An 18,085-nucleotide genomic window follows, 5' to 3' on the forward strand; every position below is an offset into this window, starting at 1 on the left:
TCATGTGTTCATGATTCTTGATTCTCTTTCTTGCTCTGTTCTCCACAGATTATAGAGAATTAAGTTTGATGCACAGAGAAATGCTGGATCCAGAGCTTTTGCGGCAGTCTCTTTTCCCTTCTAACTCAGTCCAGAAGTGGTTTGCATTGTGTTTTGATGATCAATTTTGTTTGACCTTTTGTTTTACAAGCAGTATTAATGCCTGCAAAGTAGTGTGTGCGTGCCATCATAGCAAGCAAATGAAGCTTACACAGTTGAGCTAGAAAAGTGGAGATTGGGGAGAAAAGAAACAGAGGAGGGGAAGATTGGGTAAACATTCCCCAGAAGGCTCTAACGTTTCTGGCTGATAATTATTTTTGTTCTTCTTTCTGCAAATGTACAGACCCTCTGCAGCTCCCTCTCAGACATACAGAGGGCGGCTGTTTTCGATTGTATCGCCATGGAAACATTGAAATATTTCAATGTGTTCGGAGTGAACTAAACCATGACTCACGTGAACCCCTCCCAACACACCAGTACACGCACACAGTATGGATTCCCCCAGTGAAGAAAAACAACCACACAGAAACATCATGAATCATCCATTCGTAGAAGACAGGTCAGATTTTATTCAGGGGAAAAGCACGTTCATTTTTGATACTTCTCACAAAGTGAATCTGCCGCACATTCAACACAATATTAATTGTATAATCTACTCCATATGTATGAATCCAGTCCTGACTGAAAAGGATCCACACGATTCTCTGTAATGTTTACTCATGAGATATAGCACGAGGCTGCCGGTATGTGATCTAGTTCAGGAATGAAGCCATTAAAGTTGCAGCGTACAGAAGAACAGTGACAGTGATATCTTCAGGTCGTGTGCCGGAATTATCCCAGGAATCTCAACGGACAGGTAATTTAGCTGTCTCATCACAGGAAGCTAAATGAATACCCATAGGTCACTTATAATGGAAGCAAACCTTGTGTCACACATTATATAACAGATATACACGCTTTCCTTGTTGGATATGTCATTTGTCCAGAAAAACTTGTATTTTATTGCTTTTTCTTTTAGCTGGGAAAACTAAAACCAAGGAAATGTCAAAGCTTGTTTGTTCGTGGATTCGAACTACTCAGTAATTTGTCTGCTGAAAATCTTTTCTAACCAATTTGGCTGCTCTATTTAAGTGTCTCTGGATAACTTTGGTAAGTTCTGCAGTGCTTTTTTAATACCCAAGTGATATATATTAATGTAAGTGAACATTATTGTTTGCGAGACAGGGTATGTTATTGCTTGACAATAGCATTTGGGGTTTGGGGAGCGCAGGAAATTGATGAAAAAGAACCTAGCTGGCAACTGCATAAAGTTGAAACAGAATAGCCATTTGGATAAAACCATCTGAAGTGGCCGACCATGTAACCGGCAATCCATCATTTCACAAGCCCACCATGAGGAGGAACAAATATGTAAATCGCCGCTCAATCCCTTTGAGTTAAACCACAGAGCTATTCTCGACAATTCCTGGTGTGGTGTAAATGCAGCTTAAGTTGAACTCCTTTAATTCCTCTGCTTCCCCTTTTTTTTTTACCCCAGTGACTCTCCTCCACATTCAAACCAGATGAGCCAGTCCCACATGTGCACTCCACCCATTTCTGACAAGTGTCCCCCCACCCACACACACACCCACACACACAAACTGTGTCAGCTTGTTTTGTCCTCACCACTGAGCAATTTGAAACTCACTTTAGTTCACTTACAGATTTTGAATGTTGTGTTAGAGAACTAGACATCACTTAAAGGTAACTGGCCCCTTGTGACCCGCCTCACCTGTCTGTCTGTCTGTCTGTCTGTCTGTCTGTCTGTCTGTCTGTCTGTCTGTCTGTCTGTCTGTCTGTCTGTCTGTCTGTCTGTCTGTCTGTCTGTCTGTCTGTCTGTCTGTCTGTCTGTCTGTCTGTCTGTCTGTGTCATGTTTAAAAGGGGTGGGGGTTGGTTTCCACCTGGCTGCACAGTGACAGGAAAGAGTCACTCCCTCTTATCTGCAGAAAAAACTGCTGAACCTCTTCACCTTTGCCAGGCCAGCTTCCAACACTGAACTGCTCAGTAGTTTTCCAGGAAGCTTTGTCCTCAGATTTAACCCTTTTATCTAACTTAAAGAGAAAAAGCAAAATCACCGGCTCTCTCCACAAAGGCCTTCATCTATCTGGAGATTTACTGGCAAAAGGTGAATATTTCTTTCCTATCCACCATGATGCTTGATGACCCAGGGGTTCCCTTCCTGAGGGAGACTGGGATGACTGCACCTGATCCCCGGAAAGGAGGCTAGCAGAAGAGACGAACAGAAAAGCCAACAGCAGGAAAAGTAACTATGAATGACCTCTGCGAAGGACCCAAAGCTGAGGCTAAAATACAGTTTAAGAAGAAGCAGCTAATACTGGAATGGTATGGCCAAATCCTAACAACAGTGTGAGAGGTGGGAGGAGAGGCTGGCTCTCACACAGAGGGAGGGAGGGAGGGACTGAGCGAGCATGGAGCTTCATTCACTCTGCTAAACACACACACACACACATGCTTGGAAAAGCTGTTCTCAGGCTGAGAGAAAAGAGGGGGAACGAAGGAGAGGACTTCTCGATCACTGAGTAAGTTGTATACCGTTATGTACTGTCTGTCTTAACAGCAAAACTCTCTCTTGCTTTCTAACTCTGAGCAGCTGAAGTGCATCTACATTCTTTAAACAAGTCTTAAAGAACTAAAACATAGGAGTTGTGTGTGCAGGTATTTTTCCACTGCTAGTTTTATTGAATTGAACTTCTTTCTCTTCTCCAACTCAGCGTTACACACTATTCTGCTGATGTGAACCACATGTCACACATACATGCGCACACACACAATAACACACGCATAGACTCTGCAGAGGTCCAGCTTTCCTCCCTGGGGCTTCTCTTCTACATACACAGAAATGAGAGAATACAAAAGGGGGGAGTGAGTCCGAATGTGGAGGGGAACATTTGTAGGACAATGTGGGAATGCTTTTGATAGGGTGAACATGTAGGCTGCTGTCTTCTGAATATTTTATTCTATAAGAACCCGTGTGAGTTTGAATTATTCCATTTAATCTATTCTAATGAATCTGCTTTTTTGCCATCTCATTCTTGCTCTCTCATCTCACTCTGTCCTCCCTCTGGGTTTCATTTTTAACCTATTATTGTGTCTTCCCATCTCGCCCTCTCATCCTGCTTATCTCATTGTTGTCCCAGGTGGTGACACACAGGAAAAACAGAGAGTGAGGCCAAAGAGGGACTGAGGGTTTTTGTCACACCGATGAGAGCTGGGAGGTTTCAGATCCTGTGACTTGTTCCCAAAGAAGACATCCGGGTGGAGGTACCGATACTTTAACTCCCAGGACCAACCTCCAAGATGTCCCGGAGGAGGTCTACAGGGGACCTGGTGCCCAGGGACGTCACTGAGATCTTAGCCCGGGAGGCAAGGGTTCAGCGTGGGCAGAAGAAGCCGGGTAGCTCCCTGGGACAGGCCTTCGGTTGGTTAAAAGGGAGCCGGAAGAAGAAGGGCCTCGGTAATGGGCTGAACCCAACTGGAATTGGTGTGACGGATGCCAAGCAAGGACTTCAGAATCATGACCCTGCAAAAGGTGAGTGGGTCAAGACATAATACTTTTTATGTTAGCTTAGGTGCTCAGCAGATGCTTTTAGACAGTGAGCGTCCATAAGACATAAATCAAGATTTAGGTCAAGACTTTTGAGAATTTACAATATTCGCTTATGAAAAAGACTCATTTAAAGTTGAGTTGAAGGAAAAAAATTCAGTTTTTCTTTCAAAATTTCGTCTTTCAGCTCATTGTTGGGTTTTATGCCCCGCAACTCTATCAGAAAAGACGTAAAATGAATGTTTATGTTTCCCCAATATCTACTGGCAGTCCAAATAAACAAGCATTAGCTAATATGTCTGCCATAACAACGCATAATGTTATGTACTGTATCTCAGTGTTGTGTTTACAGCTTTTTGTTCTGCCCCCAAGTGGAGAAAGATGCAGGTTTAAGAGATAAAACACTAAAGATGTTAGCTTAACTGCAAAAATATTTGACCTTGCAGCAACTCTCCCTCCAGGAAAGGTATTTTGTTTGTTATTAAAATGGCCAAGGTTGGTTTATGTGTCAAAACAGTTCTTCAATCCATCATCTACAGAAAGCCTGATACCAATGACAGAATTGTCTGTCCCTAATAACAGTTGGATGGATATTGCTTCCTAAGGTTCAGTTAGGTGAGGTGAGGTCACTTGTTTGGCTCTACTGTATAATTCTGTTGTTTTGTCTCTCATGACAAAGATTGTCTCGTCATGATGTTTCAGATAAATGTGTTGACTTTTGGATTAAGAGGGAAAGGTATCAGGGTTATCATCAGTCTGTACATGTGTAAAATGGCCAAAGTGACACACACGTAGACTGACACAGCGGTCTAATCCCTCTTTCTGTTTACTGATGCGTTTGCTTGGTCGGCAGCACAGAGATTACCCTCGGTCCCCATTTCCTGTTTTTCTTCCATCTCCAAAGCCATCCCTTTCTCTTTTGTCATTGTGTGTGTGTGTGTGTGTGTTACTGTAGTAACTATCCAACAACTCTTGGAAATCCAGATTCTGTCTCTGGGCTCTTGTGGTTTTTTTCTCCTTCCGCCTAAAACGATTTCCATGATCCCTTATTATGCCTAACATTGTGGTTTTGTTTTTTATTTTGGAGACTTTTAAATACTGGATGGGTAACAGACAGTGACTCCATTTGAAACCAAAGATGAACTAGCAGTAGGGCTAATAATTCCCCAGCAGAGGATGTGGCCAAAGGCTGATAGTAAGAATGTGTGGGAAATATATTTTTGGGCTTTTTCTCTCATGTTTTAAGAGCATGTCCAAAAAAACAGATGCAGATAATCACGGAAGCCAGGCACTTCAGAAGGGACCTTCAGTTGTTTTCTTTTTAATAACTCTTACGTTTTTGTTTTAATGCTGATGGTGATGGACCAGAGGGGGGTCCTAATGTATCTCCAGATCTGCTTACCATTGGTTAAAAGGTTTATTTTGATCAGTGAACCCTGAAAGTAAAAAAAACGGAAGGTGTTTTGTGTTGATGCAGCCATCGTTGACTTGTTTTCCTACACTGTATCTAGTGACAGAACAGTCTGTTCCTTATTTCTCCAACATGAACAGCTGGTGCTTTCTGTTTCACCTCTGAGCGTAAACAAATTGTCAGGTTGGGATTGTCTTGCTTTTTCCTTTTGACACTTTGTCTCCTTCAGACTACAGATAGTGTGACAGGAAGAAAGCCTGTTTTTCCACCAGTAAGTAATTGGTTCATTGCACCTTCCATTTTTCCTATGCTACGCTTCATTCTCCCTGAACTCGCTGAGTGACTTTAAAACCCTGACAAGACAAAGCAGAAGTGTGTTGAAAGACAACTGTATGTACTGGATGTACCAATACAGGCTCGATAGTATATGAAGTGAAACAATCAGGCCTTGTATCTTATCACTTTGTCTTTGCAAAAGTGTAACATTGCGTTTCATTTTGACACAAGCTGTTCAAGCAGTGACTTGTCCTATTGTGATACTTGAAAATGTGGTTATCCAAATAGTTTTAGTTCGCAACACAGGGGCTCGGTCCCTCCAAAGGGTCACAAGATAAGTCTGAGGGGTCAGGAGACGGTTGGTTTGTCCCCAGTTATTTACAACAAATACAACTATTTTAGAATCATTAAGTGTTGTTTTATACAATTAATCAGATTATGTGACCATGGGCCCTAGCTGCTTTTCTTTAGAGGGGTTATAAGCCAAAAATAGTGGGGAACCACTGACTTGAGCTACATGGGGGCGACTGTGGCTGCGAGGTGTGTGCGGTCGTGTTTCAACCAGAAGGTTTTGGGTTCGATCCCAGCCCGAGCAGTCAACATGTCGATGTATCCTTAGGCAAGATACTGAACCCCGATTTGCTCCCGATGGCATGGCCAACGGTGTGTGAATGTGTGTGAAATGTAGTTCGCTAGAGCAAAAGTGTACTGCTCTGTATGAATGGGTGTGAATGGGGTGAATGAGATGTAGTATGTAAAGCGCTTTGAGGGGTCGAAAAACTGGATAAAGTGCTACAAGTCATTTACCATTTTACCATTTACATCTGAAATCATCCCCTAATTGCTAATCAGTGCAGTACTTATTAAATGCATCCAAATGTGAATTCTGATTCTGTTTCTTTACATTGTAGTGCCCCTTTTTTTTATCATTATTCTGGAGCAAAAACAATAGACACTGTGTTGTCTTTGCTCTCATGATACCATATCTTGTACACATTCCTTTACAATAATGCAAAATGTACTCCGGCGATGCCACTCACATTGATTAAAAAGTAAGTAATATACGAAATATTGAATAACAGTCAAGAGACCATTTCAGAATGATAGGTTCCAGTTTTGGGAAAACATTGGCATGATGGCCAAACAGATTACAGTGAGAGAAGTGAAAGAGAAACTTTCTATCCTCCTCTCGTTTCTGTTGCAATGATATGCAACTCTTGCTATAATCTATCGTTGTTGCTGTGTTTACATTGGCTCAGATCTTCTCCTCCTTGATCTAGAGCTCTGCAGTCCATCGCTGACTGCCGGCTATATTTTACAGAGATTTCTCTCCCATAAAAGAAACTAACACTCTTTGATGTGCTGAATTCCTGAGAGCCGTGCATCAGGGCAGCGAGTGTGTGTGTGTGTGTGTGAGCGCGTCAAGGTTTTTCAGCGTGAGTGTGTGGCAGCCTGGATGCCAGATTGGGCCTAGAGTTATGCGATGAAGAGGAGAGATTACAAGGCATCACAAAGGCCCATTCAGCCTTGAGAGGACTCTTCAGGAACACTGTCTCAATGGCTTTTTTTTATTAGAGCGACTTCTCCGCACACACAAACACACAAACACACACACCTATTTCTCTTTCTCTCTCTCATCGTGCCTTCTCATTACTGCATATTACTGTTTTTGATTTGCTTCTCGCATTGCTTCATACCCTCTTTTCAGCGCAGGCAGTATGTGTGTTGGCCTTCACTGCTTATTATTGTGCAATCAGCGTGTGTTTAAAGTTGTGTGTGAACATCTGCTGCCGAGGGAGGGTGTGTGACAGAGTGCTACCCTGTATCAGAGGGTATCTCTGTGTTTGTGTGTCAGCAGCATATTGCCGGGCTTAGGGCGGCGCCAACCCAGAGCCGGCGCTCATTACATCACCTCCACACACACACACACACACACACACACACACACACACACACACACACACACACACACACACACACACACACACACACACACACACACACATAAGGGTTTACAGAGCCCCCGCAACTACCTGCTTTGTCCAGCCGAGCCCATCTTCTGCTGCTGGCTGTGTGAGCGGTGAGGTCATCCTGCACATTCCCTTGGATTCCACGTGTTTGTCCGAGTGTGTAGTCATTGTGTGTGTGTGTGTGTGTGTGTGTGTGTGTGTGTGTGTGTGTGTGTGTGTGTGTGTGTGTGTGTGTGTGTGTGTGTGTGTGTGTGTGTGTGTGTGTGTGTGTGTGTGTGTGTGTGAATACTTGTAAAGGCCAGCGTTGTAAATCTGTTCATAATGGATCCTTGATTTTTCTCTTTCTGCATATATGTGTGTGGGTGTGGTTGCCACATCACAAAACACAGTCAGGGTGTGTAGATTCACAAACTATAATGCAGATTACAGAGCCGAGCGGAGTAATTGAAGAGCAAACATCTCATTACACGGAGAACACTGTATACAGCCTCAGCTCTATTACAGGCCACAACTCAGGGCCACTTCAGTACTGGATGGAGGCAGCGGGTGGAGGGCAAAGCAGAGAGAGAGGGAGGAGTGTGAAAGTTTAATGCAACCTCACCATGTCCCCTGCAGACTTCATTCACCACACACTTTGAGGAGGGAGGTAATTTTACCTGGGTAAGCTGATACCTCCAGCCCTCATACATCACCCATAGACCTAAAGCCGTGGTGGTGAGGTAAACGTCTCCCAGGCAACGGCACTGTGTGGCAACAATAGTGTCCGTGTTGCACTGAAACATTATTCGTCTTTCAGGAGGACATGCAGTGGAGTAGCATGCAGATATGTGTTGCGGTAGAGTGGGATAATGTAGAGCGGATGGAAAGGAATGGAAAACACGATAAGAATGGAAGGTCACAACCCCCCCACTGTTTGTGTTTATCAGATTCATTTCATCCTGATAATGATATGGCCCATCCACACACCAACGCAGAGAGCAAAACACGTTTGACATCCTCCCAAAGAGGTTACGTTTTCCGCTCAGTTTATATGGTTTCTCCAAAAGATTACAGAAAAATTTGGGGCAGGTTTTCATTAAGTTCTGTGGGAAGGTTGTAGCATTCGTCCCCAAAAATGTGGAGCCAATCCAAGGGTGCAGACCGGAATTATGTTTTACATTTCTTAACATTGCGAGGCTGTATTCCGGTATATATTTACAGACTGGATAAATCAATTGACGGCCACTTAGGTCGGATTAACAACTGTTTAAATTCACAGAGTTATGATAACAATTAACGTTTTAGTGTCCATGTTGTTTCCACATTGAAACCTAAAGCTCCTGAAAACACTGAAGTCAGAAGTTACACTCCCCATGGAGCATCCCAGGTTATGTGAATGCACCGTTGGCCTTGGCGGAGGTCTGCCATCTCTCTCGTGTAATTCTGGTTTTGTATATTTTCACCATATGTCTCTACAGTATCATGCAGAAACCCCTGCAGATTACACATATGGATACACTCACATGTACATTGGATGGGGTTGCCAAGATGAACGTCCATAGCTCCTCTCCAGAGGGTGTTGTTTATGGAATAATAGCTAATGGTTTGTTTTATAGGACATGGAGTGCGTTTGATGTGGCGGGGGGGAGCAGCTGGGAAACATCAGCGTGGGACTGAGGAAGTGGGAGTCTGTATACACACAGGGATATACAACTGCTTTACCCTTAAAGAGTGTGTGTGTGTGTGTGTGTGTGTGTGTGTGTGTGTGTGTGTGTGTGTGTGTGTGTGTGTGTGTGTGTGTGTGTGTGTGTGTGTGTGTGTGTGTGTGTGTGTGTGTGTGTGTGTGTGTGTGTGTAGGTTCCTGTTGGTTGTAATAGATACACCTGTTGAACAATGTTTACCTGATCCAGACTTTTTGGGGGGAAAACTAAATGATAGACCAGATGATGATATAGCAACTTAGGAGTTCAGTCAGTCTTGAGTAAAGGGACATTTAGGATCATGTCTGTGCTGATGGCTTCAGTAAAATATCTTTAAAAGTGGATGTAGTCACTGTGACTCCACCCATTTTTTCTAAATACCCTGCTTTACTTTAAGTGGGACCCTACTTTACAAAATGAGCAAGATGATGAATTAAAGTAGACCAGAAACCAGCAACTCATTTTGAAAATGCTTACTAAGGTAATAAAAGTGAAAGGTCAATTTCTCCTAGACTTCTATACAATCAGACTCCTTTTTGTGGAGTAGCCCCCTGCAGGGTATTAGGGAGAATGCAGGTGTATGGATCTTGGCTCTTCATTACCTTTTCAGATTTAAAGGTTGCAGCCTGGACTCTTACTTTAATTTAAAGGATAAATCTCCTGATTTTTAAAATGAAGAGGAAGTGGGTTCAAAGGGTTGATCAGCTATCTGTCACTCTAATGGAGAGCATTTTCTAAAAAACAACATGATATTTCTCTCTATTTTTGGGTCTATGTTATGTTTGGATTGGATCCCATTCCTCCCTGGTTCTTTTGAATAACCAGAAGGACAAAGGACTCTCAGTGACATTTAGAGCCTTGTGAGCTTTATACTTTTCCCAGTATTCAGCAAAAAACATGCTGAACTTAACAAAACTCTTTCCATTTTTGCAAGTCAATACCTCAAAGACACATAAACAGAAGCCACAATGAAGAAAACACTGCAGGTGTCCCGCTCACTTTCCTTGCCTGTAGGTGTCGCACATTCTCCTCTCTGCATCTGATTTTTTTGTGTAGATGGCACAGGTTAGTCTGAAACTGCGGGTCTCTGCGACTGTTATTAGTTTAATGGTTTTAGCCATGCCTTGCCACAAGATGGGAGTGCTGGGCTGATGTCGGCATACTCATTGGATGTGGAGAATAAACTGTATAATTGTGCAGAAGAGAATAGACACCATCAATGCCATAAAAGTCAATCTAGAATGACTGTCAGTGATTTATTTTCCATGACTTTTAGAACAAACTAGTTTTAAACCCGCTTAATCTGACTAATTAATGTATATTATGAAAGACAGGGGTCCCTAATCCAGTCTTGACACCCTGGCGATAGTCACCCTGACAACCACTTTCCCCTGACAACGGCATTCCCCAACACAAGCAATGTACGTCGGTCTGTGTGCAGACTTCGATATCCTTTGAGTTCCCCCGCTGCTGTCAAATCCTTAAATTCCTCCTGACAGTGACACACACTTTGATCACACTCATATTTAAATGTATCTAGGGCACGTTGCATTGCAGCTGGTGGGTGAAGGCAGGGTACAAAGCATCCAACACACACACACACACACACACACACACACACACACACACACACACACACACACACACACACACAAAGTGCACTCTCTATTACAGAGAGGTAGTGAGTGCTCCACCAGCACAAATGTACTGGGTGTGGTTCTGGTGGGGCTGCATTAGGAGGCAGCATCTCTTTGTGAGCGTTTTATTGCAGATCATTTTACACATTAAGCTCGAGTGATATAATCTCATATCTTTGATCTATCTTTCTCTTTCTCTTTCTAGACCTTGTTATTCAGAATCAGAATTCCTTTATCAGAAATAAGGGCTAGGAAATGAGTAGCAGCAAATAAAAACACTAAAAGATATTAGTAACACATTAGGGTGTTGAGACATTATAAAGATTGTCTTTTTTTCACATAAAAGTGATTATCTCACATTAAAATTGCTTTAAAAAGGTCTGTATATTGCACGTTGCATACTTGGGAATTCCCCTAACTCCTCCAGTTCTTCAGACACAAAATCAATTCCTCTTCTAGAAAAACCAGGGGATTGTAAATTCGCTCAGTGGTCCAGCACATCTCCCCCTTCCTCACGACTCCCTCAGTCAGTAAATCTGCTTTTTATTGGAGGCTTTTTATCTTCCAGCGGCCCTCTACTCACATGAGGGGTGGGGGGAGAGGATGGGAAGAAACGTGATCAGGGTGACCGTGATGAGCAGTGTGGGGTTTCACTTTCTTGCTCTTCATCCTTACACCCTCCCTGCCTCTTCCTCCATTTTGTAGCTCACAAAGGAATCTCAGTTTCACGTGTCTCGAGCACATGCTGATGTCGTTTCACTTCATCCATTTGTCTCTCGCTCTGACCTCGCTCTGGAGGACTGGTATCGATCCGCAAGCTCTGGGAGCCCTCAGTGAAGACAATGGATCATGACATCATCATTGTGGGCCTGCCAAGTCATCATGGTATTTCAGGGACGTTCAGGGATGGCAGGAGGATGAAGGAAACAGAACATGAGGAATGACTTCAACTTACTGTAATCATTTACTTCCTCATGTTCTCCCACAACCGTGTTAATGCTACATTTAAAGTAATGTTGCTTCTGTGAAATCCCCAATCATCCCTGTTTCTGTGACTCACCCATCTGGCTTTACATCTGTATATTTCCGTCAGGCATAGCAGGAATGTTTTCTCATCTCAAAACAAGCTTTGATCTGTCACAGCGGTTGACTGGCACACATCCTGCCCTTTCTAGTTTTATCTATCTATGTGAGTTGTGAGAAAATTCAAAAAGTGCCAGACAGGAGAGCTGCACCTGTGAAGATCGTTTGAATTATTGAACATCCCCTCCTCTGTTTTTAGTTTCCAGTCTTGCCTTTTAGTCAGTTTTTGCTCATTCATTCCTATTAACACCACTGATCTACTGCTCTGTGCCCAGCAGCAGCAGCAGCAGCAGCTCTGTGTGTGTGTGTGTGTGTGTGTGTGTGTGTGTGTGTGTGTGTGTGTGTGTGTGTGTGTGTGTGTGTGTGTGTGTGTGTGTGTGTGTGTGTGTGTGTGTGTGTGTGTGTGTGTGGGGGGTGTGTGTGTGTGTGTTTGCTCCATCGCAGCGTTTTGTTGACAGGATCTGTCAGCTGTGCTTTAAATGGTTTGTGATAAAGAAAACTGATCACTGCTCTCCACTTTGGGACATTTGGGGAGATACACTTCTGAACAGTTGCAATCACCATGAGATAAATGTGTGTGTTAATCATAGATGATAGTAAGGAGAAGAGTGTGTGTATATGTGTGTTTCTTCACCCCCCTCTAACAGTGAAAGCGCTGTGTGAATGCTCAGCTCGGGAGCACTGCGAGCTCAGAGGCAGAGAGTGGGAGGGGCACTTGCACACATGCATACACACACACACTTGGTAGTGATCTTGTCAGTGTCGGATGCTGCGGCTGCTTCAGCTGCTGGATGTACGGGACTGGAAGTGTGTCAGCTTGGACAATAGGATTGTTTTAAGTCTTTGCATGCTGGATATGTGTGTGATAGCATTAGCTGTGTTTGTTTTAGAGTAATTGTGTCAAAGGGTCTTTAGCACGCATTCACTACACCGAGAGAGTGTGTGTGTAGCAGCAGGAATTATTTGAACCAAAGGGATTCAGGAGCACATCAGTGATCAAGGGTTTCATGCTGGAGAAAGAAGGACTTATGAGAAGGATTACAGATGTAATGACACAGGACGACGAGATGACAGACCCTCTTTAGGGGCTTTAGGACTGCCCCAACATGGGGAACAGCGTCCACAAGAAGAAGAAACTCCACTCAAACTTCTCTGTACCGGTGTCCCCAAGCCCCAAGCGGGAAAAAACGAAAGGCTTCGGGCTGTTTGGACATCAAGACAAAGTGAAAACAGGTGAGAGGAACGCAGAATGTCTGTTGTCATAAATGTTAATGCACAGTTTAGTAGCTTTTCATTGGATTTGTCAGATAGGTTGTTCTCGGTTCTGTTTGTTTGTCTGCAGGCTAGGGTTAGGGTTGGAGAAACTACTGACCTGATATTCATGAAACTTTGCATAAAGGTGTAGCATGGCCCAAGACAGAACCCTATATATTATGGAGAGGATACTCATTATTTTTAAAATGTACATTTCTAGGACATATTGTTAAGATCGGAGCCCCAATTTTTAATGTCATCACTTTAGGATGAGTTGAGATTACATACGCACTTGGCTCTGTATGCCTGTGGATGTGAGGTTATGTGCACGTGAATTAGTTCCTACACTAAGCATTTTAGATGCAGAGTGACAATATTCCCATGCTGATTTTATCTTAGTCAGCTTCAAGGAGTTCCTGCTTATTGCACACGTGTGCAGAAGAGAGTTGTGTGGTGCAAGGGGTGTGATTTGGTTCCAATGACTTGTTTCTCCTGCTGATAGATGAGAAATGGAGGATTGTGGTTGAATTTGCCTTTTTGTGCAGCTATTTTCCCCTAGACCTCCATGCACTTCAATGTGGGTGTGTATTTGATCCTGTGTGTGGGCTATGTTGTGATTCTGTGAGCTGTTATTGCCACACTAGTCTACCTGCAGTGGAAAAACAGAGCCGAGCCTGTCCCACGCTGATCACTGTCAGACCCTGGAGCAACAAAAAGCACCAGACAAACAGGTTTAACACAAGCTCCCACTGACACAGACAGATTGTCAGATAATGAGATTTGTCTTGCACAGATTTGCTGTTGACACTTTCTGTTTCTCAGGCTTTTTCCTTTCATGTTTTCTGTCCTCAGCAAAGACTATTTTTAGTCTACCTGGGTTTGGGCTTGTGCCAACTCTAGCCTTGAATTTGCAGTCAATATTTTTATACTAACAAGGGATCCAATTACTGCGTGCACACAGTATAAGGTTTGTTATTTCCCTGATGATTATCACTTCAATATGCAGATCCCTTTATTTCGACACAGCTTTCATTTGTGTTTTTGGTCACATGTTTTTCATTCTTCAACCTGCACTATGACTTTACTATTATAAATTGTACTATTTTGGGTCACTCTGCTATCATTAGCCTTGTTTCCCTTCGCAGCAGGCAGCTATTTTTTAGCTGTGGAAAAACCCATTTGACACCACATGCTTAGCAACAAATGTCAGAGAAATCAATGTACATAAAAGCTGGTGATCAAAGTGGGGCATTTTGGCATTTTGGGAGTTTCTACACACCAAAACATAGATTTAAGTTGAGTGAATATTCAAGCCATATCCACCAAATGGCCGGGCACACACCGAATCAACTTTATGAGGTAACAATATATCAGTGTGTGTTTACAGCTTGTTACGCAGCCTAAAATGACCACAAAAATGCATTATGCTGCCTCAGTAAATGATGCTTGGAGCCATGCAGTTAGACTTAAATACCTTCAGGCTGCATTAAACATACGGGTAATGATCCTTTCTCTTTTATTTTGTACTCTTTGGTTGGAACTACAACGAAGGCTGCCACCTGGTTTACCAGAATACACCCACAATAAAGTATTTCTAAGGCGCTGTTAAAACTAATATGAGCCTATCAGTTGTTTTATTGTCTTTGCTAAAGTTTCCATCCACGTACCTTTAGGGAAAGTGAAACAGTGCTAAACTAAATACAAAAGTCAGTGTGGCGAAGTTTTGATGACGAGCTGTTGCAACACTTTGCTTTAAGCGGGTGTTTTTTAAAGTAAGTTGGGATAAACAGTGGTGAAAGACTTGAGCAGATGCTGATGAAGCAATCCTTCCACCACAGATCTGCGTTTCCTCTTTCCATTAGAAGGCCATTAGTTGGAGTTTGTGCATTTCTAAATGCATCCAATGCTTGTGTCATTAGGCTGCATAAAATATGACTTAGATTAGCAGGAACAGAAATGACAATCAGACCGAGGCTAATCCACTCTTGACCGACTTCCATTTTCTCTTCTTAGTTTGTTCTCCATTATTTTTAAACTTCAGAAGATGACCAAAAGTATCAAAACACTCTTTATAATTGTCTTTATAGTTGAATCACCCTTCAGCGGATCTTGTTTTTCACTTATACGTCTGTGATGATTGAAGTCTGTCCCTGATGCGACTGGTTTCCATGGTAGCGTCTGACCCTCCTGAAACCCGCGTTGGCTGTCTGGAGACTGGGTAGTTAAGTCTCCTAACAAAACAATCAAAATGCTGCTTGTTAGTGTGCGTAAAAAAAAAGAAGGACTAAGCTTGTTATGGATTATAAATGTGTTCACATCTTGATTCTATTTTCTGTCCGGGCGGTCGATGTTCATGCGGCCGTGTGTTATTGTCTTCCTCTGTTCCCCTGTATTCAGCCACCTCATTCATCAGGAGTTTATTCAGAAAGATGGGGTGTGAAAGCATTCTTACATTCCAGCACATTTCCTTACGCATGAGCACCCATCCAACACCCAAGCACTCAACTACATGAAATGAGGCTCAATTCCTGTTGTTTGGGATTTTATTGCAGCTGTTTTTTGTCCCACAATGCCTCAAAATGAGTAAAGATTGAGCAAGAGAGAAGAAAAGAGTGCTTTGTATTGCATGGAACTGTCATTACATGTGTTTATGTGGAGCTGCATTATGGCAATGCTCCTCAAATGTGTATTTATGTACCAGTAAACCATAGCTAATGGATTAAAGTCACAGTACGGTTCATGGTATCTCTGTGCTGCAGGCTAATGAAACAAGCAGGATATGAACACCGACCAGATCCTCACTCTGTACTCCTGAAGTATGTGTGGTTTTGGACATTTTCCAAATCAAACACCCTGCCTGTGGCCTTCACAACACCTGAGAGGTTATTTATGTTGGGGAACGCAACACTTAGCAGACTGGGAACTGCTGGATGTCACACGTTTAATGTTAGCTTTTCCTGTATTTTCTGGTCAAGGCCGTCCATCAGAGTTTATGTTTCTCCAAACCACGTTTACCATTTGCTTTGCTCAGTCGCAAACAACCTCATTTTTCAGCTCCTTAAACAACATTGTGAACACTAAAACCAATTAAGTGTCATCATGAAAACGAGTCATTCAGTAATTGCAAAGATTGATTGTCAAGCAGTGGGTCGCTGTAATGAAGGGGAACCACAGGGAAGCACTGAAGAAGAGTTACCATTAGGGATGCAACCAACAATTATTTCCATCAAATCATTCGCTGATTACTGTCTCAATTAGATGTTTGGGCTGAATTATATCAGAAAGATAGTGAGCAACGTTTTCTGGAGTCTAAAAATGAACTGGAAAAGCATTACTCAATACTTTAAAGTTAAGAAACAGTCTAAAAATAATAATAATTGGGAAATGGGAATGTTTTATTAAAGGAACGGAAAGAATGTCTTTCAATCAAGTAATAAATTAAATGACTAATCGACTAAAGTGTCTTAATAGAGGGACACTTTCTAATTGTTGACTACAATGTTAAAACTAGATGCTTTTGAATTTTTTAACATGAATTTTGATTTATCTGGCACAGTCCCACTGTCAGCTCATCAAATAATGATCAATGAGTGCCTGCGTTTCTTGGTGCACAGTCTGTCAGAGGACACAGTGTGTGTGTGCAGGGTGGAGATGTTGTCAGCTGAGCTCCGGAGTCACACAGATGCCTATTCATCTGCTGGTGTGGGCGCAACAACAGTGGATAAGATTAGCTCACTGTGAGCTCACTTTATCCACAGGTGGTCAGTGACACAGAGAAAGAGCCATGCACACACACACACACTGTACATACACACATGTCTTTATATAATTATTGGGCCCTTTTGAGATTTCATAAACGTATATGATGTACCTCCAGATGTTTTATATTACTTCTGACTGTCCGCTCTGCAGGGAGAACCTCAGCTGGCTTTCATCGCGGGATATATTGTGTTTCGAGACGAGACGTCAGTATGATTCATCCCTCGCACTGGTATCCCTGTGAATTGAAAATATTAGGACAAAATAAAACACCTCCTCTGGCTTTTTACTTTCACCTCCTCATCCTCCTCCTCCTCCTCCTCCTCCTCCCCTCTGCTTCCTCCCCTTTGTGCTGTTATCTTCTTGACCTTGCATTGTTGGCTGCTCGTTTATCTTACAGCATTCCAAAGGGCTGATATTTGCATGAAAACACGTCAAGATTTACTCTGACCCGAGCTGTTGTGACTTAAGCGACAATGAAGAATTGATAGGTGAAGTAACTGATGACAGAATTTGGGAGGGAAAACAGAAAGAACTTGACTCCAGTCTAAAGGATAGCGAAGAGAAGAGGAGCACGATGTATGGCGCTGTGTATAATTCAGGAACAGGGCTGCGGGCAGATTTCATTATCACTGTCTTCCTTTTGGCCGCCTGCTATATTGCATATTCCATTATCCTGCCTAAGCCTTTTGATTTCTGTAAGCTGGACTAAGACTCTCTCTTCTTGGTTCTCCTTTGAAGATCCCATTTACTGTGTGCCACTGTCAAAGTCGTGGGGTCCCAGCAGAGAGCTTAGGCAACATACGTGGATAAAGAGAGACGACTTTTTCTTCTTCTCCTCCGCTATCTTTCCCTCCTACGCCTCGCCCCATCTCGTCATCCAGCCCTGATCTTTTACATTCGGTTGCTGTTTCTCTTTCTGCATTACACTGCATCTCTTGATGGCGTACATATATAACAGCCATTTCCTTTTCCATTAGTTTCTCTTCTGTTCTTTTTGAGGCAGTTTTTCCCACCGCAGGAGGATTAAACTAAATGGTAAAAGGGTTAGTGCATTTGACTGCATTTATACAACATTTTCCAGTCTGTGCAACCCTTCAAAGTGCTTTCAAATATACAAGTCAGCATTTACACACATTCATACAGAGGCAGAGCATTTTGGGGTGCATTTCTCCCAATCTCCTCCCAAGAAACTATTCTTTTCCTCTCCTGTTTGCCTTTCTTCTTCATCTACATCTTCACGGTTTCAAAGTCTGTTTAAAGTCAGTGAAAAGGCTCTGTCTGCCTTCATTGTCCTCATCAGTTGTTCACCTGTAACCTCATGTTCTGGCCCGTTGCACCAAAATGTTTTCCGGAGATGAAAGAGGGTCGT

The 18,085-nt window shown here is 42.8% G+C and overlaps 1 protein-coding gene across 2 annotated transcripts in view; it reads left to right on the top strand.

The window, feature by feature from the left end:
- The first annotated feature begins 2,490 nt into the window (after positions 1-2,490).
- The window catches only part of nhsl3 (NHS like 3), a 36,835-nt gene continuing 21,240 nt past the window's right edge, over positions 2,491-18,085 (top strand). Inside the window, exons 1-2 of one of the 2 annotated variants that reach the window (XM_063899214.1) lie at positions 2,491-2,619; positions 3,238-3,629. In XM_063899214.1, the coding sequence (XP_063755284.1) occupies positions 3,398-3,629 (232 nt within the window). In that variant the 5' untranslated portion in view covers positions 2,491-2,619; positions 3,238-3,397. Of the gene's footprint in view, positions 2,620-3,237; positions 3,630-12,439; positions 12,934-18,085 lie in introns of those variants that run through there. The other variant, XM_063899215.1, reaches the window with a different exon arrangement.

Source organism: Eleginops maclovinus, chromosome 13 (genome assembly GCF_036324505.1).
Source record: "Eleginops maclovinus isolate JMC-PN-2008 ecotype Puerto Natales chromosome 13, JC_Emac_rtc_rv5, whole genome shotgun sequence".
NCBI classification, from domain to species: Eukaryota; Metazoa; Chordata; class Actinopteri; order Perciformes; family Eleginopidae; genus Eleginops; species Eleginops maclovinus.